This window comes from Equus quagga, chromosome 4 (genome assembly GCF_021613505.1).
Source record: "Equus quagga isolate Etosha38 chromosome 4, UCLA_HA_Equagga_1.0, whole genome shotgun sequence".
Classification (NCBI taxonomy): domain Eukaryota; kingdom Metazoa; phylum Chordata; class Mammalia; order Perissodactyla; family Equidae; genus Equus; species Equus quagga.
In genome coordinates this window covers 27,280,450-27,305,991 of record NC_060270.1, presented here as the reverse complement: position 1 = coordinate 27,305,991, position 25,542 = coordinate 27,280,450, and the positions used below count along the sequence as shown (strand labels likewise).

Sequence of the window (25,542 nt, the reverse complement as noted above, 5' to 3'; positions counted from 1 at the left end):
TGTCATATTAGCAAATACCATATTTAGCAAATGTCATATTTAGACACTTAGCAAATATGGTTAGCAAATAACCAGGTTACTCAACAGAGGCCTCAGTTTCCCCATCTGTAAAATGGAGATAATAAGACCCACTCTCCCAGAGTGTGTGGGAAGGATTAAATGAGATATGCATGTAAAGTTTCTGGCACTTAGTAAATAGCTTCTATTATTATTAACATTTTCATTGTATGTACACCCATTTTGAGTTTGTTCAGAATTGGACATATTATACTTTACATTATAATAACTAACAAATGTTATCCTCAGCAGATGCAGACCTGTGGAACCAGAATTGCATCTGTAGCAGCTGGGAAGTCATTCTAGGCTCTTGGCCCAGTGTCTTGGCCCCGATCTGATATGAAGATGGCAGCCAGGGTGCTGTGGGGCAGCCTCAGCCTGCTGCGCCTGGTGTGGTGTCTCCTTCCGCAGACAGGCTACGTGCACCCGGACGAGTTCTTCCAGTCACCCGAGGTCATGGCAGGTAAAGCTCCCCAAGTATGGTTAAGATAAGTTGCAGCAAAGTCTGGTTGAGGAGCTGATGGGATATTTAGTGAGGAGGGAGAAAAATGTCCGTGCAGATGAGCAGTAAGTCCACGAGCCTCTCTGGAATGAGAACTTGGGAGTGAGGACTTCATCTCCTTCCTGAGGGGTGACATTGACCTTCTAGATGATAGTAATGAAATGCTCTCTGATGTTCTCCTGCTTGGACCAACAGTTACAGGTCATTCGGAATGAAAACTGTTCTGAGCTTCTCAAGGGAAGAATTTTAGAGTTGGGCTTCCCCAGTGGTTAAGGAAGCTCACACGGTCTGTGGTTGAAATAATGAAACTTTTCTTCTGTAGGTTCATGTAAGGGCTGAGGGAATCCAGATCTAGAATGCTCACTTGTTAGAACTTATCTGCTAGGTGGCGTAAGACACATTATCAGGATGGTTGCCAAAGACCTTGAGGCTTTTCAGATGCTTGGGGCACACTGCTTCCTCCTCATGGTTCAAGATGGCTGCTTCAGCCCCACCCATCAAGTCTAAAACCAAATCTTTTCAGCCACCGGAGAAGAAATGGGCATGCCTGCTCTCTTTAAGCGCATATTTTGAAAGTCACATACTTTTTGCCCATTTCCATCCCACTGGTCAGATGTATCACATGACCACACCTAGCTTCAAAGGAAAAATAGAGTCTTGATACCTGACCAAATGCCCAGCTAAAGAGACTAAAGAAGCAGGAGGGAGTGAATATTGAGGAGACATCCAGCTATCTCTGCACAGAGCTCAACAGGGGAATTTTTTTTTAAGTTGAAAGGTCCAGTCTTCTTTCCCACACTTCTTTTTAAACCTGAGCCAGTAAAAAGCAGCCAGATTGATCTGATCTTAGATTTTCTGTTTCCCTTTCACCTTCTGACATAGAGAAAACATCCAAAAGGCTGGAGGAATAAGAAGGGGAAGCAAAGAGCCCTAAACAACCAGCGAGGTTGTCAAGCATGAGATGTTGTGGGGCTTGGAGCTGAGGTGCAGAAATTAAGAGCTCGTTTCCCTCGCCGCCACCCCTCTGAGCTCTGAGACACTGGGGCACAGGGTCACATACCAGCCCCAGGCAGCAAGTATTTCTTTAATTACATAAGTACTGCTTGAATACTTTCTCCTTATAAAAAATTTAAGTATCACAAACTAAAGTTACTTTTGACTCTAACCACAACTGCTTAGTCCCTTCCCCTCTTCTCACACTGCCTATCCTGGGGACACTCATAATCACAGAGATGGGTTTTTGACTGACTTTGGAGACTTAAGGACTCCAAGGAGGGGCCGGCCCGGTGGTGCAGTGGTTAAGTGTGCATGTTCTGCTTCAGCAGCCCGGGGGTCACTGGTTCGGATCCCGGGTGCAGACATGGCACCACTTGTCAAGCCATGCTGTGGTAGGCATCCCACATACAAAGTGGAGGAAGATGGGCACAGATGTTAGCTCAGGGCCAGTCTTCCTCAGCAAAAAGAGGAGGATTGGCAGCAGATGTTAGCTCAGGGCTAATCTTCCTCAAAAAAAAAAAAAAAACCAACTCCAAGGAGAGGAATGGAGCCTCCACCTGCTCCTCCCCTTACACCCTGTCCAGGGCATATTGTCACCTCACTTCCCAGGCCTGGTTCTTCCTGCTCCCTTGACAGGTGGGGCCTCGGACGGGCTGAGCTCCCCTATCATTTCTGTTGCTGCAGGACGATCGTCACAAACCTGGCAGCTTAAAACTGTTGGTCCACAGTTCTTTCAGTCAGAAGTCCGGCACAGGTCCTCTGCTCAGGGTATCACAGGGCTGAAATCAAGATATCGGCAGGGCTGAGTTCTTGTCTGGAAGCCCTGGGGAAAAATCTGCTGCCCAGCTCATTCTTGTTGTTGGACACATTTAGTTTATTGCAACTATGGAACTAAAGTCCCCGTTTCCTTGCTGGCTGTCAGCCAGGGGCTGCTCTCAGCTCCCAGAGGCCACCCACATTCCTTGCCAATGGCCCCCTCCATCTTTAAGCCAGCGATGGTGCATCAAAGCCTCATGGTTTGACTTTCTGACGTCCTCTTCTGCCACCAGCTGGAGAAAACTCTGCTTTTCAAGGGCTCGCGTGATTATGTCAGGCCCACCCGAGTTATCTCCCTGTCTTATAGTCAGCTGTCCCCTGCAACATAACCTAATCCCGCGAGAAAAATCCTTGGTCTTCACAGTCGCAGGGATTCTGCGGGGCTGAAAACTCTTGGGGGCGATCCTAGAATTTGGTCTACCATATTCTCTGAGCGTGGAACTGGCTCCCGTCTGCTTCTCTCTCTGCAGAGGACATCCTGGGCATAGAGGCCTCACGGCCCTGGGAGTTCCACCCCAGCAGCTCCTGCCGCACAGTGGTCTTCCCACTGCTGACCTCTGGCTCTGCCTTCTGGCTGCTCAAGCTCTGGGAAGAGTGGGGGCCGTGGCCTGGCCCAGTGAGTGGCTACGTGCTGCTGGTGGGGCCCCGACTCCTCCTCACTGCCCTCTCCTTTGCCCTGGACGTGGCTGTGTACCACCTGTCCCCACTGTGGGGGGCGGAGCGCTGGAACGCCCTGGTCCTGCTGTCTGGTTCCTATGTCACCCTGGTCTTCTACACAAGGACCTTCTCCAATGCCATCGAAGGACTGCTCTTTGCCTGGCTGCTGGTGCTGGTATCACCCCGTGTAGCTTGGAGCCCTACTTCCAAGAAGCCTGCTCCAGGCCTGTGGTGGCGCCACTGGCTCCTCGGAGGCACCGTGGCTGCTGGCTTCTTCAATCGGCCCACCTTTCTGGCCTTTGCTCTGGTCCCCCTCTTCCTCTGGGGCATTTGTGGAGCCTCGAACCCTGGCTTCAAGTCGCTGACCCAGGAAGCCCTCGTGTTGCTCCCAGGGGCGACCCTCACAGCAGCGGTGTTTGTGGCTGTGGACAGCTGGTATTTCTCCAGTCCATCTAGACCCAGTACCCTTGTCCTTACACCTGCTAACTTCTTGGGCTACAACCTGGATCCTCAAAACCTGGCGAGGCATGGAACACACATGCGGCTCACTCACCTGGCGGTCAATGGCTTCCTGCTCTTCGGCGTGCTGCATGCCCAGGCCCTGCAGGCTGCGTGGCAACAGCTGCAAGCCTGCCTCCGGACCTTTGCCCAAAGGGGCTTCCTGAGGGCGCTGGCTGCCCGGAGCCTGCCTTCCAGGCCCAGGGCTCACCTCCTGCTCATCTACTTCATGCCCATGGCCCTGCTGTCGGCCTTTAGCCACCAGGAAGCTCGCTTCCTGATCCCCCTTCTTGTCCCCCTAGTCCTGCTTTGTAGTTCACAGACCCAACCCGTGCCCTGCAAGGGCACCCTGGTCCTCTTCAATGCCCTGGGTGCCCTCTTCTTCGGCTGCCTGCACCAGGGGGGCCTAGTGCCTGGCCTGGAGCACCTGGAGCGGGTGGTTCATGCACCGGTGCTCCCGAGCGCACCTACCCACTACACGCTGCTCTTCACCCACACCTACATGCCCCCCCGGCACCTCCTACGCCTCCCAGGCCTGGGGTCGCCCGTGGAGGTGGTGGACATGGGTGGGACAAAGGACCAGGTCCTGTGCCAAGCGCTGAACAACTTCACCAGACAAGCAGCCTGCCAGGTGGCCGGTGGGCCGTGGCTCTGCCGCCTTTTTGTGGTGACCCCTGGCACCACCAGGCCTGCCGTGGAGAAGTGCAGCTTCCCCGTCAAGAGTGAGACGCTCCTGTTTCCCCACTTGACCCTGGAGGACCCCCCAGCCCTGTCCTCCCTGCTGAGTGGGGCTTGGAGGGACCACCTCAGCCTTCACGTCTTGGAGCTGGGGGAGAGGCCTGACAATATAACAGAAGAGCCACTGCCCAAGATTCAGCCATAGGTGAAGGTGCCACTCCACCTTCTATGTGGGAAGCTGGGCTGGGACAGAACCCTCATTCTCTTCCTTTCCTGTCCCTTCCAGAACCCCATCACTGCCTCTCCTGTGCACAGCCTCTGGCTGCTCTACCTTGGGGTAAGCTGGCACCCTCTCTCCCGCAAAGACCAAAGATCTGACCGGTCATGGTCCTGATGCCAAGGTCCCCAAAGAACCTGGTGTAACCAATGGCGCCTAATGTCTGTTTCTGCCATATTCCTTCTAGCCACTGTGATGTTTTAAATATACAACAGCACCTGGTTGTGAAGAGACAACGATCTGCTAGTGACATTCCCGAATGACTTCTCCCAAAACTTCCAGGAGGCCTTACCTCTGGCTGTCTTGACAACCCTTTGGCTTCCTAGATCCCTGGGAGAGGCAGGGTGGTGATGTGGAGAGAGTAGGTAGCTCAGATTCAGGGGACCCAAGTTCCAGTCCCTGGTCTGCCACTTACTGGCTGTGTATTCTTAAGAAATCCCCTTCCCCCCACCCAGCCTCAGTTTCCTAATCTGTACGATGGATCAGAGGATCTCTGTGGTGTCTGCAGCACATGGTCCCTGGCTAGACAGGCATGCCTCTCCCCGAGCTCTCTGAGCAGAGAAGCAGGTGTGGTGTGGTATTTAATGGCATGTTGGTGCCTGCTGTCTCAGTGTTCAGTAATTACCAAAACAAGTAATTCTGGAACTTTTCTCCCCACTCTCTTCTACTCCTGTCCCTGGAGAGGTGGTGGGACATTTCTGCATCTCACCCTTTACGGATCATTCTCCAAGATTTCGGAGCTCAGATGTTCTCCCTCCTCAGCCTGCCCCAGAGGGAATGGAGAACACATGATGCTCAGTTAGTATCCAGCGGCACTTGAGGACAACCTGGCGCTCCCACAGGCCTTGTTTCTTAACTGTGGTCTGGTCACTCTCCAAGTTCAAAGCACCTGTCTGGAGCTTCTCTTCACAGGACAGAGAGCAAACCCCATGCCAAACTAACCCCTGCTACTCTGGTGGAAGCCACTACACCCCTGGGCATGTTGCTCCCACAACATAGCGTACCCCTACCCAGCCCACTGGGAACGTGAGGAGCTGTGGCACTCAACTTGTTCTCACTCTCCCTCTTCACACCCCTACCATTTCATGAGAACAAGAGGCACCCAGGGGGCCAGCCCGGTGGCGCAGCGGTTAAGTTCGCACGTTCTGCTTTGGCAGCCAGTGTTCATCAGTTCAGATGCTGGGTGCGGACATGGCACCACTTGTCAAGCCATGCTGTGGCAGGCGTCCCACATAAAATAGAGGAAGATGGGCATGGATGTTAGCTCAGAGCCAGTCTTCCTCAGCGAAAAAGAGGAGGATTGGCGGCAGAGGTTAGCTCAGGGCAAATCTTCCTCAAAAAAAAAAAACAGGAGGCACCCAGGCCACAGAGATCAGTGAGCTGGAGGTCAGTGCAGAGCAGGAGACCAAACCTGTACAAATGACCAAACTGAGTATTTTTCTAGTTCTTCCTTCTGCGGGCTAATGCCTTGGGTCATCTCAAAGCTACACCCTTCACAGGCATGCTGCTTGGTGGCTGCTGCTAGGGTCTTAGTGCCACGTCTTCCTCATGACTCCGACCCAGGGGAAGAGGAAAGTCAGTAGTAAGTTGGTAAATGTTTAGCAACCCATTCTCTGGGGCAAAAAAGTCCCAATTTGTAGCATTTGCCAATTTCTATGGTGTAAGTACTCCCACCGTAGCTGATTTCAAACTACTAAAATGATGTTACTGAACTCCGAGCTGGGAGATGCCAAGGATCTGCTCTCGTGAGCCAGTATAAGCTGCCTCTAGCACACTTCTGGACATTTCCCTCCTGTAAACTCTATATACCCACTCATGACAATTCATTGTTCCTGTGGTCTATGTTTCTGCTACGAACCTGATTGGTCTTCCTACTCTTACTGCTTAGCATCATCTCTGGCACATGATAAGCATGTTATCTGTTTACTTTGCAGCCAAAGACGGCTTTTCTGCCCAACAGATAAAAACCAAGTGCCGCCTTGGAGACATCCCAGACTCTAGGGTCCCAAACTCCTCTGGGCCTCTTGGGATTTCTGTCTCTTCCCTCCCTCAGTTGAGTCCATGACCTCAGAATTCCCTGGAGGAACCGTGGGTATAGCAGTCCACGTGGATTGTGATGATCTGAACTTTAATAAATTTGTCCATAAAGTGTTGGTGTCTAGATCTGTGTGGCATCAAGGTGTAAGTCGGAATTGCCCCGCAGGATAAAGGGGTGAGTTGCTTCCATGCTTCACTTTCTGGCGGAGCTTAGAAGAGTTTGAAAGGCATGCTGGGAGACTGTTGCCGCTGGGGGTGGTGGGAAGAATTTAGTCTGTTTCTTGACTCATAGGGTAGCTGGTGGGATGGCAAGCCACTGACTACAAAGACTGGAAACTTCTCCAGCGAAGGGGCAAGCATCCAAACCAGCTCTAGCTGAAGCAGAAAGGACCCAGTTCTCTCTCTCTGCTCCCAGATTCCTACAAAATGGAGAGAACTTAGTTCTTAAACACTTCTTCCACAAGAAATAAGCAACTGCCCCCTTCTCTAGCTTTCCTTCCTTTCTTACAAAACGGTCAATTTATTGAGAAGCTTCATTGCTTCCTCTACTGCTTCCCTTTCTGTCTCTGGTCTGGAAAAAGACCCAACAGTGAGTGTGCTTGTTTATGCTGAGGGTAGGGGGTTGGGCTGGGACTGCTAACATTCTGCTGCTCTGATATCCAGAGTCATGAGTGGGATTGAGACCAATGAGGCAGACAAGGCAGTAGAATGAACAGACTCCTCAGGCTCCTCACTGCCAGGCTCAAAGGGGAAGCCAGTGAATTGCCTCTGCTCTGGGAGATGGAGGATTTGTCCTCTGATGGGAAGACAGGAAGATAGGACGCAGGCCAAATCAGAACATTGGCCATTAGGAGACTGGGACTCCTGGCTTCAGAGAATATTAACATAGCAGCACCTGTGATGGGAAGCCTGGAGGGTGGGATGTCAAACCAGAAGTCTGACCATTAGGAAAGTGGAGGACAAGCTACTTTAGCTCTCCATCCCCAGGGTAGGTCTACGGCTCTATCTAGCTCCCTCTCTGTGACTAGCAGAAAATCCAGAGTATAAATTCTGCTTGGTCACCAGCCTAAAAGCTTCTCCTGTGGTTTCGAGGTTGCATGATTAACTGTGCAGTCTAATTAGAGGCTATCACAAATTCAGTCAAAAGCCTCAAATGACAGGGCACTTCTGCGTACAATGGATTTCCTAATCATGGGCCCATTAGCTAAAGACCATAGTCTTTAGATTGTAACCCAGACCCTCTACAATGGGGAACAGGAATCTAGGTACTTTGTTCCATATAGGCAGGAGTCCTAATGCCTAGTGGTGACTCTGTAAAGTCATGGGCAACTTAAGAAACGGCCTACACTTCCTCACAAGAAAGTGGTTGTAAAGAGTAAATGAGATAACCACATAGAGTGCATGAGCAAGTGCCAGCACTGATTAAGCACTCGATACGTGTTAGGTAGCGTTACACGGGCCTACGGTCCCCAGGAACCTTAATCCATCTTGCCGGAGAAATACCACGCTCATACCCATTACTCATCACACATTTAATCAGAGGATTTTGGCAGCTGCAGGGTTGTCTTCCATCCACGATCTCCCCTGGAAGTAATGGCCTGCTACATCGGTACAGAGGCAGCGTCAGCCATCGTGAGTTGCAGTCCTGTTTGCAGAGGGCAGACTCTCTTTCGCGCTGAGCTTTGGTCCATGGCTCTCTGTACGCGGTGCATCCGGGCCCAGCCCATCTTCCTTTCCGTCGGGCTTCGGGGGCTTTCTTCGCACACGGCGCCCTGTCGATCACAGGGCTCCCCAGGGCTCTCCGAACGGGACCTCTGCAGGCCGACGGTCTGAGTCAGAACTCGGAGCCGTGCGCAGTGCCCGGGGTGACTCCTAGCGCCGAGGCCTGTGTCGAGCCCAGAAGGGAAAGCAGGCGGCCGAGGCCCGGCGCGGCCCGGGTTTAGGGGTTTGCGCCCGGGCCCCTCTGGCTACCCGGCGGTGGCCCCGGGCGTTCCCGGAGGCCGCGGCGTAGCTCCTGAGTGAAGGTGTCTTTGAAGCGGGCAGCGCGGCGGCCCAGGGAGCCCGCGGGCCCAGCCGCTAGGCGTCGTAGGCGCCGGGCCGCGTCCTGGCCGCGCAGCTGGGCCTGCAGCAGTGCGAAGGCCGTGAGCTGCGCCGCGCGCCGGATGGGCCGCGACTCGGACAGACGCTCCACCAGCTGCGGGCTGTGCAGCAGGGCGGCCAGCAGCCGCCGAAGAACCATCCTCGGAGCGACCCGGAACCCGTAGCACGCCGCTCTTGCTTCTGATCGGCGAGGCCCGACAACGGACCACGTCCGCGCCCGCGCCGCCCGGTGACGACACTGCCACGCGGGGATTGGTGCGCGCGATTCCCACTGTCAGCAGCCGCCTCCGCGCGTTTCCGGTTCCGCCAGCGCCCCGGCGGCCTCGTTGTTCCCGGAGTGGCGGCGCCCCAAACCACCTCTCTGCGCTATGTCCGGCGGCCTCCTGAAGGCGCTGCGCAGCGACTCCTACGTGGAGCTGAGCCAGTACCGGGACCAGCACTTCCGGGTGAGGGAGGCCGGGCCGCGAGAAGGGAAGGCCCTGGGTCGGAACGCTGAGATGGGAATCTGCTCGTGTCTCGTTGTGTCGTCTGCCATTCTCTGGTTTCTCGAAACGCGAAGTGAGGCCCCGGTGCCTGCTGGCGAATGGATGCTGAAAGGGCATTTGGATATCACCGAATCCCCGTCTCTCATAGACAGGGAATTTGCGGCTCGCTTTCCCATTCTCTTGACTTCGCTCCCTGTTCCCGGGCCAATGCCTGGGGGCTCGAGCGGCGGTAGTAGTGGTGGCTCATGTTTTCATGGGCCGTGCCTCGGAAAGGTGACTTTGTGATGAGGGGTACAGGTGTCATTTTGACACTTGGAGTATGTGGAGGTGTCTTCCTGTCCCAGATACCGGGACTTTTTAATTACTTAAAATTTAAATTAGATCAGCCAAACTGCCCTTTGGCGCTTCGAGGCCTTTCCTTGGTCTGGTAGAACGGCCCTACAGAGTTCTACGGAGTGGGTAGGAGACACCAAGTAGAGCCCTGTCTCCACCCTTAGGAAGCCGTTGGAGTGGACACCAGCCAAGCTAGGCACGTTAAGTGTCTGGATGTCAGGATCAGAGAGCTGCTGGGTTTCAGAAGAGGGAAATTATAGTTTGGCCTCTGTTATAGCAGATCATGTGGGAAAAGGGAAGGCTGCAGATATTCAGGGTGGCTCTTCAGTATCAGCAAAGGCGGGAGTTGGGTGGACGACACATTAACCACTGGCTTTTCAGTAAACATTTGAGTGTTGTTGCTGAAGCCTTCTGCCAAACTTTAGAGGGAGAGAAAAGACAGTTTCCGCAGAGTTCATAATCCTCTAGTAGGGATTGTAAATGGAGGCGAGTAACCATAATCCAGAGCAGAAATGATGAGTGGGAAGGGAGGGGCTGTGAGGCTTGGGAAAAGGGAGAACCCTCCTGACTGGGAAAGGAGGGGGGCATATAAAAGAGGGTAGGCTTTGAGAATGTAAAACGTGTTGGTAGGGTAAGGAAAAGGAAATTTTGTTTGAGGGGAAATTGGGGAAGATCTTAAATTCATTCACTCTATCAGCAGCTTATTTATTTATTTTTTGATTTTATTTTTTTCCTTTTTCTCCCCAAAGCCCCCCGGTACCTAGTTGTATATTCTTTGTTGTGGGTCCTTCTAGTTGTGGCACGTGGGACGCTGCCTCAGCGTGGCTTGATGAGCAGTGCCATGTCCGCACCCAGGATTCCAACCAACGAAACACTGGGCCACCTGCAGCGGAGTGCGTGAACTTAACCACTCGGCCACGGGGCCAGCCCCTATCAGTGGTTTTTAAATGCTTACTAGATGCCAGGCATGATTTTCACTTCTATCACTTTTACGGTTCTCATCACTTTAGAAAGTTCCACATCATAACCATCTTGAATTTCAAGCATCCTGCAAGATTAAAACAGTGAAAGGATTCAACTTTTGCTATTCATCTCTGCAGTCTGAAGCCTATAGCTTTATTTAGGTAGTAGGAAGATATTGTCATGCAGAATTTCTGGTGTTCCCTGAATGGAATCCACATTAATATCAGGTACTTATACCACAGTTGTCTTAAGCCATAGGCTGTTTGTTTGGACATTGCTTACATGAGTGAGAAAAGTAGAAAGACAAGAAAATGCCTCCTCACCATAATTTTAACAGCTCAGTAACAGCAGTAATATAAAGTGAATCTATTTTATCTAATGTCTCATTCCAAAGTTTTGAAAACCTGTTTTAATGTAGAATGACTCTTGTCCTATGAACTTTTCAGGGTCGTATGGGATACGTATGGGATAAGACGGTTTGGATACCAGCTACGACTACTGAGTAGCTGTGTGACCTGGAACAGGTTACTTAACTGTTTCCTCAGGTGTAAAACGGGGTAATACATTAGGACCTGCCTCATTCAGTTCTGAGAATGAAATGAGACATCATACATGGAAATTCCTGACCTGCAGTTCCTTGATTCTCCCTAGAGGCAGACATACTTATCTGTTTCTTGTGTATGATATCTATGTGTATTTATACTTTCAAAAAATATGGGGCCGGCCCCGTGGCCGAGTGGTTAAGTTCGCGCGCTCCGCTTCAGCGGCCCGGGGTTTCGCTGGTTTGGATCCTGGGCATGGAGATGGCACCAGTCGTCAGGCCATGTTGAGGCGGTGTCCCACATGCCACAACTAGGACCCACAACTAAAAATATATATACAACTATATACTGGGGGGATTTGGGGATAAAAAGCAGAAAAAAAAAAAAGATTGGCAACAGTTGTTAGCTCAGGTGCCAGTCTTTAAAAAAAAAATAACTTGGAGCATAACCTTCACGTTCTGTACCTTTTTTTTCACTTTGCTCTGTCTGGAGATCCTCCATATCACTGCACGTGGATGCACATTTTCTTGGGGCTGCATAGCTTTATATGTATTGATGTACCATAGTTTATTTCATCATTTTCCTTTTGATTTGAGTTTAGATGGTTTCTCTATTCTACAGCTGAATGTGACCCCATGAGACCTATTACTCAGAGCACTGTGCTGCAAAGCATTCAGAGACGAGTAATGGAAAGTCTTATTCTCTGAGGGAAGGAAACTGAACCAGCATTCTATATGGAATAGTAAATGAAGAAGGGAGGCCTGTTGGCAAATGCTCTGGGGGCCTGAGTATGGATCTACTCAGCTACTTTCCAAGCTGGAATACCACCTTATGGTTGATCTTAGAGCCCTAACCTGGGTCAGAAGGGCCTGCAAGCAGGTCAGTTGGTAGGTCTTCTCTTTAATTAGCATTACTCCTCCCCAGTGTGGAGGCTAGAAGAGAAAGTCCAGGGACGGCCACACAGGTTTCTGTAAAGGCATCTAAATACCATGTCTACCCCATGATGAGCCATCTTGTCCCCAGGGATTGTCAGGTGTTTTGGCTGAAGCCCAGTTGTATTCCTGTCTCTGGCTTCATCCTGTCTTCCAAATTAGGAAGCCCATCAACAAAGTGAGATCTCATTTTTAATGACCACTATATTTTCTTCTAAACTCAGAGAAAAATAGATGAGGCTGTAAACCAGCTAGGCAGTTGTTGCTTTGAATATTCTCTATGGAAGTCTTGTAAGAGGTACCCTATCTCTGAAAATCCATTTCTTTTTCACTACAAAGGATAAAAGGGTCCCTTCTGATATATTGGTTCAAGGTCCAGAAATTAAAGTTGGGCCGTTAGAGAAGGATCCAGTGCTGAGGATATGGAGTGTTCAGGGAAAAGTCATGCCACTCGTGTGGCGGCATGGTGCTGGAGGAGGGTGGCTACGTGCAACGTACTTTCAAGCCGTGACCCTCTACTAAAAGCAGTCTGGGCCTTGCATAGTGCTTCATGGACTGTTTTTCTTTTGGCAAAGGATTTGTGGTGGATTGAGATGATGACAGAAGCTGATTCCCAAATCAGAATTAATGAAAGTTTTTTCTCATACTTAAGAATACTATTTAAGCAAGGCTCTTCTTAGATTGTGTTGCTTAACTTTTTCTGTTTGAAATTCTAGGGTGACAATGAAGAACAGGAAAAATTACTGAAGAAAAGCTGTACATTATATGTTGGAAATCTTTCCTTTTACACAACTGAGGAACAAATCTATGAACTCTTCAGCAAAAGTGGTGACATAAAGAAAATCATTATGGGCCTGGATAAAATGAAAAAAACAGCATGTGGATTCTGCTTTGTGGAGTATCCTTCCTGGGTGTTTTATGACCCTCTTGGATGAGGGTGGGGCCGAGAGTGGCTAGTCACCTGTCTAAAAAATGAGTGAGGATATTTACTAATTAGCAGCCCTGCACTTATCTCTACCTCTCTTTCCTTCATCTACCTTCTGCCTTCTGTCCAGTGTGTCTACACTCTTACGTTATGAAAGCTGGTAACATTTACATTCTGTTCCGAAATCCATGCTTTGTTTATAGTTGATTCTTTATGAAAAACAATCTTTCGAGAATATATGCTCATGGTGTTTTAAAAAGTCCAAAGGGTGTAGTGGAAATAAAATCCCAGTACCATTCTAAACCCAGAATCAATCAATTATCAGTCTCTTGGGTGTCTTTCCAGAGGTATTCCTTTGGATGTGTGGCAGTCTACTGCATGCACTCTTCTTTTTTTGCCTTAGAGATTGTTCCATGTTAGCACATGTAGGTCTGCATGTTTAAAATGGCTGCATAGTTTTTCATTATGTAGATATCTAGAGCTTGATTTTATAGGTATTTACTTATGAACATTTCTCCTCTCCCTGGAAACTCTAAATATTGGAGCTTCTGGTATCCTGTAGTGTTTTTTTTCTTAGTTAATATTTTCTTTTTTGGTCATTTTATTATTCTGAGAAATTTCCCAGAGCTGATCTAACATGTCTTGAATTTTTTTTCTGTGCCCTGAATTAGCTGTTTCTTTTGGTTGTATTTATGCTGTAAATTTTCCTTCTAGTGATCCCTGGGTTACCCACCATATTAGGGAAAAGAAGGCTGACTTTGTGGACGCAGGCAGAGCTTCTCTCTCAAGCCCTTCTTTGGGATATGTGGGTTTCCCAAATGCCAGAATGAAAAGGGGTTTTATTTTGGCCTGCTCACATCAAAGACACTGCCCTCGTTCCTCCAGACAGTTCGTTCAGAACCCTGTCATTTTATTTTTATTTGCTTGGGATTAAACGCCTTCCTGCTAGCAGGTCTTCCCACATAGAGACCTTTAATTAAATTTTATTTGCAGCCTCACTTCTTATTCAGCTGTGAATTAAGAGCCTTCTGGGTTTGCTGTCCCCTTTAAGCCCCTTCAAGAATATTTCACACTGTGACTTTGTTTCATCCCTTAAGCACTCTTCCATCAGCTTTTGTTGAATCTCTTATCTGCTGATGGCCTCTTCTGTTCTGTAGGTGTATGTTTCTTTTCTCTCATTTTAAGGGGGGTCTTGAGAAGGAAAAGAGAAATGTACTCTATCAGCTTGAACCTATTCCCCACTTTTGAGTTTGGAATCTGATTCTGGGCTCTACAAGCTTCTTCCCTTCTCCCTTCAGACGCTAGGGGCCGGAGTGCCCGGGTTTTGCTTTTGCCTTTGGTGGTAACAGCATAAAATAGTTCATGGGCAGGGAGAACAAATGGAAACACGAAAGGCAAAGAAAATCCACCTCGTCGATGATAATCGGTCTCTGAGAACGGGAGAGTTTTTGCATTTGCTTTGTAGGTCAAAGATCAACAATCATAATGGCAAATACTCGAAAGAGAGGCTGCCATTGCCAGTGTTTTTTTTCTCTGCCCTTTTAGCATTCATTTCATTCATTCAACAAAAAATTTCTGAACGCCCACTGTGTGCTGGGTACTGGACACTAGAATTTCAGCAGGGTTTCCCTACCTGTGTAATTAAAGACAAGGAAAAAAGTCTAGATCAGCATTTTCTAAACCCAGCTAATAATCAAAATTGCTTGTAGAGTTTTTTTTTTAATACTCTCCCAAAGATAGATTTAATAGATCCAATTAAATAGGTTTGGGAACTACTAACCTGAGTGATACTGTGAGTCTTTCCTTCTAATGAAATACAGTGACGATTCCATATGCCCTGTGACCTCTTTTTATTAAGGTTGTTCTAGAATATACAGCTCCAAATTTGGATGCTCTTGTTTCCTTGGTTAAGAATTGTGCAGTTTGTGGTCTAAGCCTGCACTGAACATACATTTTGCACACCAAAATGTGGAGACAATGGGACCAAGTGATTATTAATAGGATTATCCAGGAAATCATGATCAATGTAGCCATGGATAAGTGTCCTGTTTGACTCTCTGAGTGCTTCTGGACCAACCTCAAACAGGCCTGTGCAAGCCAGATTATTGCCTTTTAACTCCATTTGGTTGGATTAGTATTTGTACTTTTTCTTAACTCAGCTTCATTTAGATGTTGCTTCCTGTATTTCCAGAAATGTTTGGTGAAATGCTATACAGCGTTCCTTAATACTTATACTTAAGATACTATTCAAGAGCAGATGCAGAAAATGCTATGCGGTACATAAACGGAACTCGTCTGGATGACCGGATCATTCGCACAGACTGGGACGCAGGCTTTAAGGAGGGCAGGCAGTACGGCCGTGGGCGATCTGGGGGCCAGGTATGCAGGAAGGTTCTCTGGGCTCCGCCTTTGCCTAGGATTCTAGTCCTAATAACAAGTGTCTTGTCAATTTGTATTTGCTCTTTTGAAAATTAACTTTGTGTCTATGACCTTGGTTTGAAATGAATCTGAAAACCGCCCACTGGAATTGGTAAATTATTTTTTAAACCATGAGATAGTATATTCCATACATTTCTATAAGCAGCCATTATTGGATATCTGCCAGATATTTTCCACTTGCCAGAGTGTCTAGAACAAAAGTAAAATGCACTGAAATGAGTTTTAAGTTTTTACTTTAAAATAGCATAGTTAAGTACTTGCTGTTTGCAATGTGCTATTTTTGAACGCTGATGAATGATTATGACTGATGTTTGGCAAAAAAACATTGGGTAGTCTTAATTTTGCAAGGCAGTTGAGCTTTATATCAGTTGCTCAAAAAAAGTTATGTCCTGCTTGAATGTTCACATTATGACACTGGAAAAGGCTTAGTTGTTTGTCTGACATATTTGTTACACCAATCTTCTCTATGCTGTAACTTGTGTTCTTTTCAACTAAGGTACGAGATGAGTATCGGCAGGACTATGATGCTGGGAGAGGAGGCTATGGAAAACTGGCCCAAAACCAGTGAGTGGTGAGCGCCCCATCACGAAAAACTCCCTCCTTTGGCCTGCTGCATTTGACATACATTACCCAAGGTCTGCAAACCTGCCCATTTTACCAAGCTTTGATCAATGTCTCTAGTGAGCTGGAAGCCTCTTCATGGTTTTCCTCTGAAAATTATTAAAGGACAGAATCCAAAAGAATGCCTTTAATTCTGTAGTCTTAGAATGCTGGCCATGTGTCAGGTTACCAGAATGATTTTCTGTTACCAGGTCAAAAATCGTGTTCCTTGGCAACACATTTGATCTGTTATGTTGATCTATCTGTCCCAAACACCACACTTCTTTCAGGAAGACTGGAAAAATTAAAAAATTTGTTTACCATGTTTGCATCTAAGAAGGTTCATGGTCTACACTGGGTCCTGGAATTATTTTTTAAATTCTAAGTTTGCATGAGATAAAGTTTAATAAATGGAGTTTTGCTCTGTTGTATAGCTTTGCTCTAAATTAGGAACAGATGTTTGACAACTGAATTTGCTTTCTGTGTTGAATTCTAATCTCTAAAGGCAAACTTAGGAGTCAAGGGAAGTTCCCAAATGGTGCAAAAGTAAGCCTTAGACCCAGGGGAAACCACCTGCTTCCATGCTTTATATATCAGGACATTAGGGACAGGGCTTGAAGGGTATTTACTCAACACATTTTTCAAAAGATGTGTTTTACCTAAAGCTAAAAAAAAGCAAGAGTTGGTATTATGGAGAACCTGAAATGCTTGTAAGGCCGGGGGGGGGGGGGGGGGGTGGCGGGGGTGCAGTACACACTGTCAGTAGGAAATGGGATAAACTATCAGGGGACGTGAGTTAACCGCTTTGACAAGATGAAGGTTGCTGTGAGGGCCATCAGATTTATTCTTTTCATTTTCAGAGTGATCTTGGGAATGGAGTGGGTTTAAAAAAAGAGCTTGAAGATTGAGAGAATGCTTAACAAAAACAATCCGAAATGCCTCCCTCAGGAAATGTGTTTCGGCCAATTCTCATACTGAAGTCTGTCTTGTTTTTTCCCTGATATGCTTACTGAGTTTCAGAGCCTTGATAGTGAGCTGATGGTCTCTACAGAGAAGGGAGTCTAGAGAATTTATTTTGCATTTGTAAGGCAAGAGGTGATTTCTCTCTAATATTCTATGTGAACTACTGCTCATTTAAAACCGCTAGTCTAATTTTCCTTGACATAAGTCAGATTTTTTCATGTAGCAACAGAGTATCCCCCAGGTTCCAGTAGTTTGTGAAAGTTGGGGTTTAAGTATCTCAATGTGAACATCTTTCATGTTACAGTAAGTGTAGGTTTTCTCTTTAAATTCAAACTGCTTATTTGAATTTTTAAAAGAGCTGTTTTGCAAATATTTAATTTAATGAGGACACGCTATTCATTTCTAAAATTTCCTTTTACATTGTGGTTCGAATTAATGTATTTTATATTCTTTTATAGTAAAACATAACTGATTTCTACAGGCCTTAAAACCAGACAGTGGCTCCTATTTGAATTGTCTTCTGTAATAGATTTCAATAAAGTTGGACCAACTTATCATTGTCTATGCCCATTTCCTCACCTATGACGAGGGACATTGGAACTCTCTTACTCTGGAATATATATGAATGTGTTTTGGGGAGAATCTGTGACTAATGTACAGAATTTGCATGTCCATTTTGACTTGACAGTTACCTATTATGGTAGCCACTAGCCACATGTAGCTAATTAAAAAAACATTCAGTTCCTCAGTCGCACTAGCCACATTCACATGCTCAATAGCCACATCTGGCTAGTGGCTGCTGTAGTGGATGCAAATATAGAACATTTCCGTCATTGCAGAAAATTCTACTGGACAGTGCTATGTAAGGGTAGACTGCTTAGAGCCTATACTGGTCACTGTTCATTAATGAACCTTGTCGTGAGTGGAATGTCATTGGTAAAAATGACTACTCACTAAACAGTACACAGTATTCAACACAAGAGAACACACGTTTATAAAGGCATTTAGTTTATTTTTCAAAAAAATATTTTTGCTAGAAGGTTTGAGTAATTTTACATCATCACAATCTTTAAATAAATTCTTTTTCTGACCAAAAGGTACCATTTAAGTGAACAGCTTGTCCAGGTCTGCTTTTGTAACACCCAAATACAGTTAGCAATTCTCTGATGGTATTCCCTGGGTCGTCTTAATTATCTACAGGCCAGGAGGCACAGCCTTGCACATAACAAAGTATGTGCTTTATAGCTGCTGATTAGTTCAGTTTCTTAACAGATTAAACAGAGCAGGCAGTCAGCTTATCTAATTCACACTATTAATACAGTTTCTCGCCTGAAGGATCTGATCCATTCAGAGCTCCCAGTTCTCTCTTCTAACCCAGGGAAGCAGTGAACCACAACCATAGAGAAAAAGGGCAGCTCAACTTAGGCTAGTGCTGGCTGTGTCCCAGTTAGGTCTGTTATTGTTTTGTTCCAACTATGAATTCAAGATGACCAGTGTTACCAGTATTCAGTGATAAGTAGAAAATACAATGCAAAGCCAAAAAAGTGATTTGGGGATTACTGGCAGCAACTGCTTCTTTTCCCTTCCTTATGAGAAGGCTTGTTCTCTACGATTCTTCAGAGACCTTAACTAAAAGTTGAATTAAATCTAGATTCATTGCTACAGATTTAACAAAAGGAAAAGGAAAAGTCACTGGAAAGAAGCAACTACAGACTGGTAAGTTTGCTGATGGAGAGGACTGGGCAGCTTGTTGAAGGCACATCATAAGTAGCTTTTAGTTTGTACAAGGCCTGCACTCAACCCTAAAAAGCATAAGGTCTGCCCATCTTGTGGGCATCAAAACAACTCAGTGCCAAGCTAGTGACAGTGAAACAATGCCTGTCTCTTCTACCAACAGCCTAGAGTATATTTCAAAAATGTCTTCGTTGCAAGGAAGCAATTATTGCAAACATCAGGACAAAGGCCATTCTAACGGAGGACTTGGGCTGAATAGAGGTTTACACCTAATCACAAGAGGAGGGGGAAAATGACCGTGTTAAAACCAAGTGTCATGAGCGACATTTTAACCAAACTTAAAAGTACTTAACATTTAGGGTAAAGCATGCTGGACAGTGCACCTCAAGGTGCCCTGTAATAAAAGAGAAACTAGACTTGGACAGCGCATTTTAGGTTCTCTATGTTCATCCATGCATGCCTCAGTGCTCAGAGGATGACCATTTCTCACATTGGAGGAAATGGCAACTCAAACTTTGGGCATTGAGATTCTTGCCAGAACACGGTTCTTTCAGTCTCGTCCGCATGCCTGGTTCTGTCAGTGAGGAAGTGAGATACGGAGCTCTAAAGTGTAAGACATTTTGAATTGATAGCCTAGTTACTGGCTACTTCATATAGCTACAAAAAAAAAAAAAAAGTTAGGCAAATGTCTCACATACAGATTTGAAAAATCTCATGTTTGCAGAATTATGTCTGAAAACCTCAAGAAGACATCCTCCCCACTTTAAATTGTCATCTTTCCTAATGCTGACACAACCCTACCTGTAGCAGCATAAAGTGCCTCTAATCTCAGTCTTTTTAATAACCTGAAGCACACCAAGAAATACTGACCTGGTTTTATACCAAGGAGTCTGCGTCTGGGGGACTGAGGAAAGTGCTGGGACTGTTTACAACGTAAACACTGGTGTTGGTGCTTGGAATGTCTGGGGATGGGAACCCTGCATGTAAACACATCCTGACTCCACTCTCAACTGCTGGCAGCCAGCCTCACCTTATGGCCAAGTTAAACTGCATACTTTAGCTTTTTATTTCCAACACCCCACACCTAACTAGGCATAAATCCAAATATCTTTTGCCATTTACTTGATATTTTTCTGTACAAGCTTCTGAGTTTCTCATATACACATTTATTGTTTTTCCTGCCCCAGTTCAGAAAAGGTAATTTGGGAGTTTAACATGCATCTTTCCTTATTTCCTTTCCTTTCAAATATCACAAAAAGCTAGATTAAAGATGCAAAATCCATTCTTTTAGTCCTAATGCAGCTAAGTGTAAGGACAGGGCTACTTCTGCCTTTCCCTACAAGATGAGGTCCACAGAAGCAAAAGAAGGACTCCCTGTGCTGGAGTCTCAGGGTTGGTCAAGCAGAAGCCAAATCAGGAGCCCTGTATGTTCCTAGATCACGAAAGAGACAAGAGGAAGCATCTGCTGTACTCACGCAGAATCAACTTTTCTTTATTAACCTTTCCTCTTCTCTCCTCCCCACCCATCTGCAAAAGACCTAAAGTCAGTCTTCAGTTTTGAATGTTTGTATTTTAAATACCCTTGAAATAGAAAGGTATTTGGCAAGTCTTAAATTTCTTCCATATGGAAGACAACACACAGGAAGTGACAACTTGTATATTACTCTTAGAAAGGCCGAATTCTCATTTGTTTGACCACTAGTTTGATGGATATTAATTTTTTAATGGATCAAAAACAGAAAAATCTAGGGAATTCAATGTTCCAGCAATAGCATTTATAAGATTTAGGCATTTATTATAATTATTCTTAAAACCAAGATTGAAATCTCTCGTGTTAAGATAACAAGACCCTCAAGATCATTGTCTTGTTCTCAACCTTAGTCAACTCTTCCCAAAGCAGGCACTGTGCCTACAAGTGTGCCTCCATAAACAGAACACACCAGTCAGTTTATGGCCACTTCCTTCTCAGCCTTCAAAAGGAATGCAGCTCACTCTCCAAGACTCACTTGGAGAGGGAAGTCAGTGAAAGGTGCTGCTGGTAGAAGTAAAACAGGACTGGCTTTGTCAGAACCACCCCAAGCTACCCTTTATGCCCCAGGGAACATCTACTATTCTCAGAGTTATGTTGTATCAAAAACATCTTGTATTTTTAGGTTCTGGGATTAAATTTTAAACCTGCATTCAGTTCACGTCTAACTAAGTTTCAAAAGCTGCACCAAATCTACTAGGCATTTTTTTTAATACTCTGCATTGCATGCTCTGTCTATATGCATGCGTTTGGATAATAAATATTAAATATGGGGGGGGAACACGCGGAATCCATAAAAATAAAAATGAAACCAAAGTGAACATTAAAAAATAGTACATGGTAGCTAGAGAAATGAATAAGGGCAAAAAATAAATTTGAGGTAACAATAGTGGCCCAACACCACTGATGTGAAATATCTGTAAAAATTCAAATAAGTGTTTGGAGATTCAAGTAACAAACCATCTGCTCCAACTTGGTCAGACATCCCAGAGTCCCTGCTGAGTTTCAGTCCATGAGCCGGCACTCACATAGCTCCTTGTAAATCCTCTTCCGCACTCGGGGCATGTCTTCTTGGGAAAACTGGAAAGGCTGCTCTAAGGCGAGGCACTTGCAGTACTGCAAAGGTCCCAGAAACATGTAAGTGGCATGTGGAGTTACATACCAGCCCGATGTATTTTACCAGATGCAGACCTAATAGAATAGGGGCTAAGGCAGCATTTTAAAGTTTTTAAAAACTTGTTGTAAAACATTTACCTCCAAATTACAGTCAACTTTCCAGGCAAGTATATGGCTTGGGATCTCCCCTCCCTCCCCACTCAATACTGTGAAAAGCAGATTAATGAAGAGGCGCCAATTCTTCTCAAGGTGCAACCTGCTGAGAATGCAGCTAGACCTAACATGGCCTTTAAGAGAACTCGAATTTGTTTACAAACCTCAGACGTTCATGAGTCATATGAATGAGCCCATCTTCTAAGATCTTTGCAAATCTCTAAATTTATGAATTATATACTATAATATCCTTCATAAATATAATGTAGAACACATTTTTCAATAGCCCTTTTAGACCACTGAGAGAACCTACAGCATGAGAAAGCACAGTTTTTGAATGTGGCCCTTATTTAAAATCTAATTAGTTTTTACTTAGTGGTTAAGGATCATTTGCCAATGGTAAAAAAAATATACAGTTAACTGCAAATGCCAAGGGTCTATGATATGGACAAATTCAAGAGAGTCTACAGTGTGGCTTACTAATAACCTCTGATAAGACATGGATGATACCAGTTATTCATTCTTGGCCTTAGAAGGTGGTGGTTCCTTATGATAACATCTGAAAATGCAGAAACTACTGCTTCTCAAGAACAAAGGAAGGGAAGGAGGAAAAGTACTCTGTTACCTGTATCTAGTGTGTACACATCACAGGGACTCCCACCTCTCCTCTCTAAACCCAACAAATTTAATTCACACGTCGTAAATTCTGAAAAAACTATTTCTTTACCTGGAGCACAAAGACTCCACAGTCACTGTCATTTTTCTGTTGCGGAATACACTAAGGGGAAAAACAAAATGATCATTAAAACAAGACCAAGTACTCCTCTTCAGATAAGAAAAACTGTCTGTATGGAAAAACGAGCAAGAGACAGGAAACTGGTCTCTATCCAGGACAGCTGATGTATACCTCTGGTATTTGAAGTGTTTGATTTTATGCAGGCATCTGACCACATGGAAAGAGCCACCAATCAACCACAATCTACAGAACATTTTGCCTAAATATGAGAAATAGGAAATCAAACAAAATCCTATATAAAACTTCCATTTGGATAATTAGTTTTGCTATCAATTCAGACAATGGAATCAAAATGGAATTGTGGCTCAGAGAATACATGCCTGGACTATGAATACTTTGACAGTAAGCATCCTGCTTAGTAGTCTTCACTTTTCATCTCCTATTACACAACTCTGTCCTGTTCTTTGAAAGAAATCATAAAGGTAAGCAGTACGTTTCCAAAAGAACTGGTTACTATATTTGGCCTAAAGTGGGAATATGAAAGATCCTTACTAAATTTAGGAGAATACCTGGATATTGTAGTAGGGTAAATTCAGAAAATTTACAAGTTCAATTCTGGTTTGAACTAGTATACCAGGTTATTAAAAACACAAAACTTAAGCTTAAGTTAAAAATTTAGCATTTGGTTGAGTTCAGGGACAAACAAATCAATCTTGTCCCTTTGGGGTTGGGTTAAAGGTTTGTTTCAAGACCCTGCCTCTTTAACATTGTCAATGATCCAGACAGACCTGAGTTCAAGGACCTGATCTATGGATAGTTTTGATGACTTTTGAGCAAGGTCACACCTATGCTTCAGTTTTCTCATCTACAGAATAAAAATGATGCTTATCCCTAAATGACCTGCCTACCTTACAGGCTGTAATGCTCAAATGAGATCATACATGCAAAAACACTTTGGAAACAATGAAGAAGTGACCATGAAACGTAAGACACTGGTATTTGTGACAAGACTGAGAGGCTATGCCTGGGCACTCTGCTCCACATACAGCTTTAATGTCTATGGACCAACCTAGTGCTGCTTCCAGATTGTGTTCAGACTGAAGCACTCAGCCCACTGTCTTCCCCAAATGCCTGGAAAGGAGCTCAATGCACTTGCTCCCTTAGTGAATCCAAATAGTCATTTCAGTAATTTTTTGGATCTATATGGGTCATCCAGAAATAAGAGCCGTGAGGCAAAAGGCAGGGACCACCAAAAATAAAATAAAAATCAATTATATATATACTTTTTTCTTTTTTTCAATAGAGCAACCATTATCATTAGCAGCTGCCCCAGGGATGAAATGACTGAATTTATTTGTTCCCAGCAAGCGCTGGGAGATTGAGCAGCCAGATGATGAATACTAAACTGAGGTTTATTCTGAGCTGCCTTCCTGCAGCCTCCAGGTTCTCCATTGGTACCTTCATCACCAGTCTTCAAATGCTTTTAAACACACCCACCCCTTAGATAATTCCATCCCCTTGACATGCCTGGGTTTTCATCATCATCACATACTTACCTTTGTAACAGCAGTCTGCCAACCCTGAAGAAACTCAGGTCTATTTTTTTCTCTGGCTTCAGTCAGCAAATACTTTCTTATATTCTGGTTAAAAAGAAACCACAACACAGATGCTGTGTTCCATCAGTTGGTGAAAAATGCAACCTGCCCATAGCAGACAGAGCAAAAGAGGGGCTGTGGCCCCACCACTGGGCAAGAGTATGTATTAAAGAGTTTAAAGCTGGAACTTTATTTCAGACCTTTCACTTCATAGTGTTAAGAAGGACTCAGACCTTCTGTACTCAGGTATACGCTTAGAACTCACTGTGGACACTGGTTTATGTTTTAATTTAAACTTTTTATGAGATAGCCTATTCCAGCAGTAAGTCAACTTGCTGAATTTGAAACTTAAAAACTAGCAAGACAAAAAGAAAGTCTTAATTACTGCTTGTGCTCAACAGAGGGAAGGAACCCGTGGCAGAAACCATCAATAACTGAAACTAAGTGAAAAACATTCCGGCCTTAGCTATACTCCTCATTTTTGAGGGCTGCAAGTAAAGGTAGCATTCTGTTTCTAGAAAGTCAACTTAAAACCATTCTGAATATTAAATATAATCAAGTCCACTGCTGAAATCTCTACCAAGATAAAGCCTACTGGAGTTTCAAATTTTCCCTTATGCCCTCAACCTCTTTGTGCATATCTCTTCTAAGGGTAAAGTCAGAGGTTACATGAATTAATCCCCTTGAAGACAAAAGTAGAAGTATGAGTACAAGAAAGTATGTATGTGTATATATACAAGTGTGTGTTTGTATATACATATCTATATATACATATACATGTAAGCATATATGTATTTTCTTTCCATAAACATACTATACCCATTCTGCAACTTGCTCTTTTAAACTCAAAATGTCTTGGAGATCTTTCCGTGTTAGGACACGAAGATCTACTGTACTCTTTTTAACTGCTGTGGTCAATTAATAGTATGAATATACTATAGTATATGTATTTAGCTATTCTGTTGGTAGAGCTAAATTTAGGTTGTTTTGATTTTTCACTATTATCAATAATGCTGCAATGAACATCCTGCTGCATGCCTCATCCTTGTGTGCATATACAAGCTTTTTATGTTTTTTGAGGAAGATTAGCCCTGAGCTAACATCTGCCACGAATCCTCCTCTTTTTGCTGAGGAAGACTGGCCCTGAGCTAACATCCGTGCCCATCTTCCTCTACTTTATATGGTGGGACGCCTACCACAGCATCGCTTACCAAGCGGTGCCATGTTCACACCCGGGATCCGAACCGGCAAACCCCAAGCCGCCGAAGCAGAATGTGCGCACTTAACCGCTGCGCCACCGGGCTAGCCCCTATACAAGCATTTTTATGGAGTAGATAGCAAGAAGTAGAACTGGTATGCAATAGGTACTTAAATTTATAAGGTACTTAGAACTGATTAGAAGTGCAATTGTCCCCTAAGTGACTATATCAATTTATACACTCCACCAGAAAATACGAGAATGCCTGTTTCCTTACACCCATGTAAACACTTAAATAACATCAAACTTTTCCTAATATAATAGGCAAAAAAGGGAACACTGACATAGTTTTAATTTGCATTTTCCTTATTTCTGGTGAGGCTGAGCATCTCTCCAGGTGTATTTGCATTTTTCCTAAAAATTACTTTTTATCCTTTGTCCATTTCTATTAGATCCTTCTTTTTCTTATTCATTTATAGGAGGTTCTTTATATATTCTGGAAGTGACTATTACATATGTCACAAACATTTTCTCTAAGTCTATTTCTTGTCTTTTAAATTTATGGCATACAGAAATTTTAAATTACGATATGGTCCAATGGTTCCTTTATGTCTTTTCCTTTTTTGGTTCTCTGTAAGCAGGGCTTCCCTACTCTGAGAACATACCTTCTATATCTTATTCT

General features: G+C 44.9%; 4 protein-coding genes across 10 annotated transcripts in view; 2 read left to right on the top strand and 2 right to left on the bottom strand.

The window, feature by feature from the left end:
- Positions 1–240: 240 nt before the first annotated feature.
- PIGZ (phosphatidylinositol glycan anchor biosynthesis class Z) lies at positions 241–5,655 on the top strand. The gene is made up of 2 exons (XM_046658968.1): positions 241–520; positions 2,842–5,655. The coding sequence occupies exons 1-2, from the start codon at positions 397–399 to the stop codon at positions 4,407–4,409; spliced, it is 1,692 nt and encodes a 563-aa protein (XP_046514924.1). The 5' UTR covers positions 241–396; the 3' UTR covers positions 4,410–5,655.
- Positions 5,656–8,035: 2,380 nt separating this feature from the next.
- Positions 8,036–8,892, bottom strand: NCBP2AS2 (NCBP2 antisense 2 (head to head)). The gene has a single exon (XM_046659398.1). It carries the CDS (start codon positions 8,755–8,757, stop codon positions 8,458–8,460), a length of 300 nt encoding a protein of 99 aa, XP_046515354.1. The 5' UTR covers positions 8,758–8,892; the 3' UTR covers positions 8,036–8,457.
- Positions 8,893–8,913: 21 nt separating this feature from the next.
- NCBP2 (nuclear cap binding protein subunit 2) lies at positions 8,914–17,355 on the top strand. 2 transcript variants are annotated; one of them, XM_046659396.1, is made up of 5 exons: positions 8,934–9,064; positions 11,543–11,820; positions 12,590–12,771; positions 15,039–15,177; positions 15,734–17,355. In XM_046659396.1, the coding sequence occupies exons 2-5, from the start codon at positions 11,713–11,715 to the stop codon at positions 15,803–15,805; spliced, it is 501 nt and encodes a 166-aa protein (XP_046515352.1). In that variant the 5' UTR covers positions 8,934–9,064; positions 11,543–11,712; the 3' UTR covers positions 15,806–17,355. The 2 variants fall into 2 exon arrangements, with proteins under 2 accessions (XP_046515353.1, XP_046515352.1); XM_046659397.1 differs by lacking the exon at positions 11,543–11,820 and having other exon boundaries at positions 8,914–9,064.
- A 436-nt stretch (positions 17,356–17,791) lies between these two features.
- SENP5 (SUMO specific peptidase 5) overlaps positions 17,792–25,542 on the bottom strand; it is a 45,427-nt gene continuing 37,676 nt past the window's right edge. For 4 of the 6 annotated variants that reach the window (XM_046658534.1, XM_046658533.1, XM_046658532.1 and 1 more), the window contains 3 exons: positions 23,624–23,707; positions 22,059–22,109; positions 17,792–21,178 (listed from right to left, as the gene is read on the bottom strand). In XM_046658534.1, coding sequence (XP_046514490.1) covers positions 21,068–21,178; positions 22,059–22,109; positions 23,624–23,707 — 246 coding nt within the window. In that variant the 3' untranslated portion in view covers positions 17,792–21,067. The remainder of the gene's footprint in view (positions 21,179–22,058; positions 22,110–23,623; positions 23,708–25,542) is intronic. The other 2 variants (XM_046658535.1, XM_046658538.1) reach the window with 1 other exon arrangement.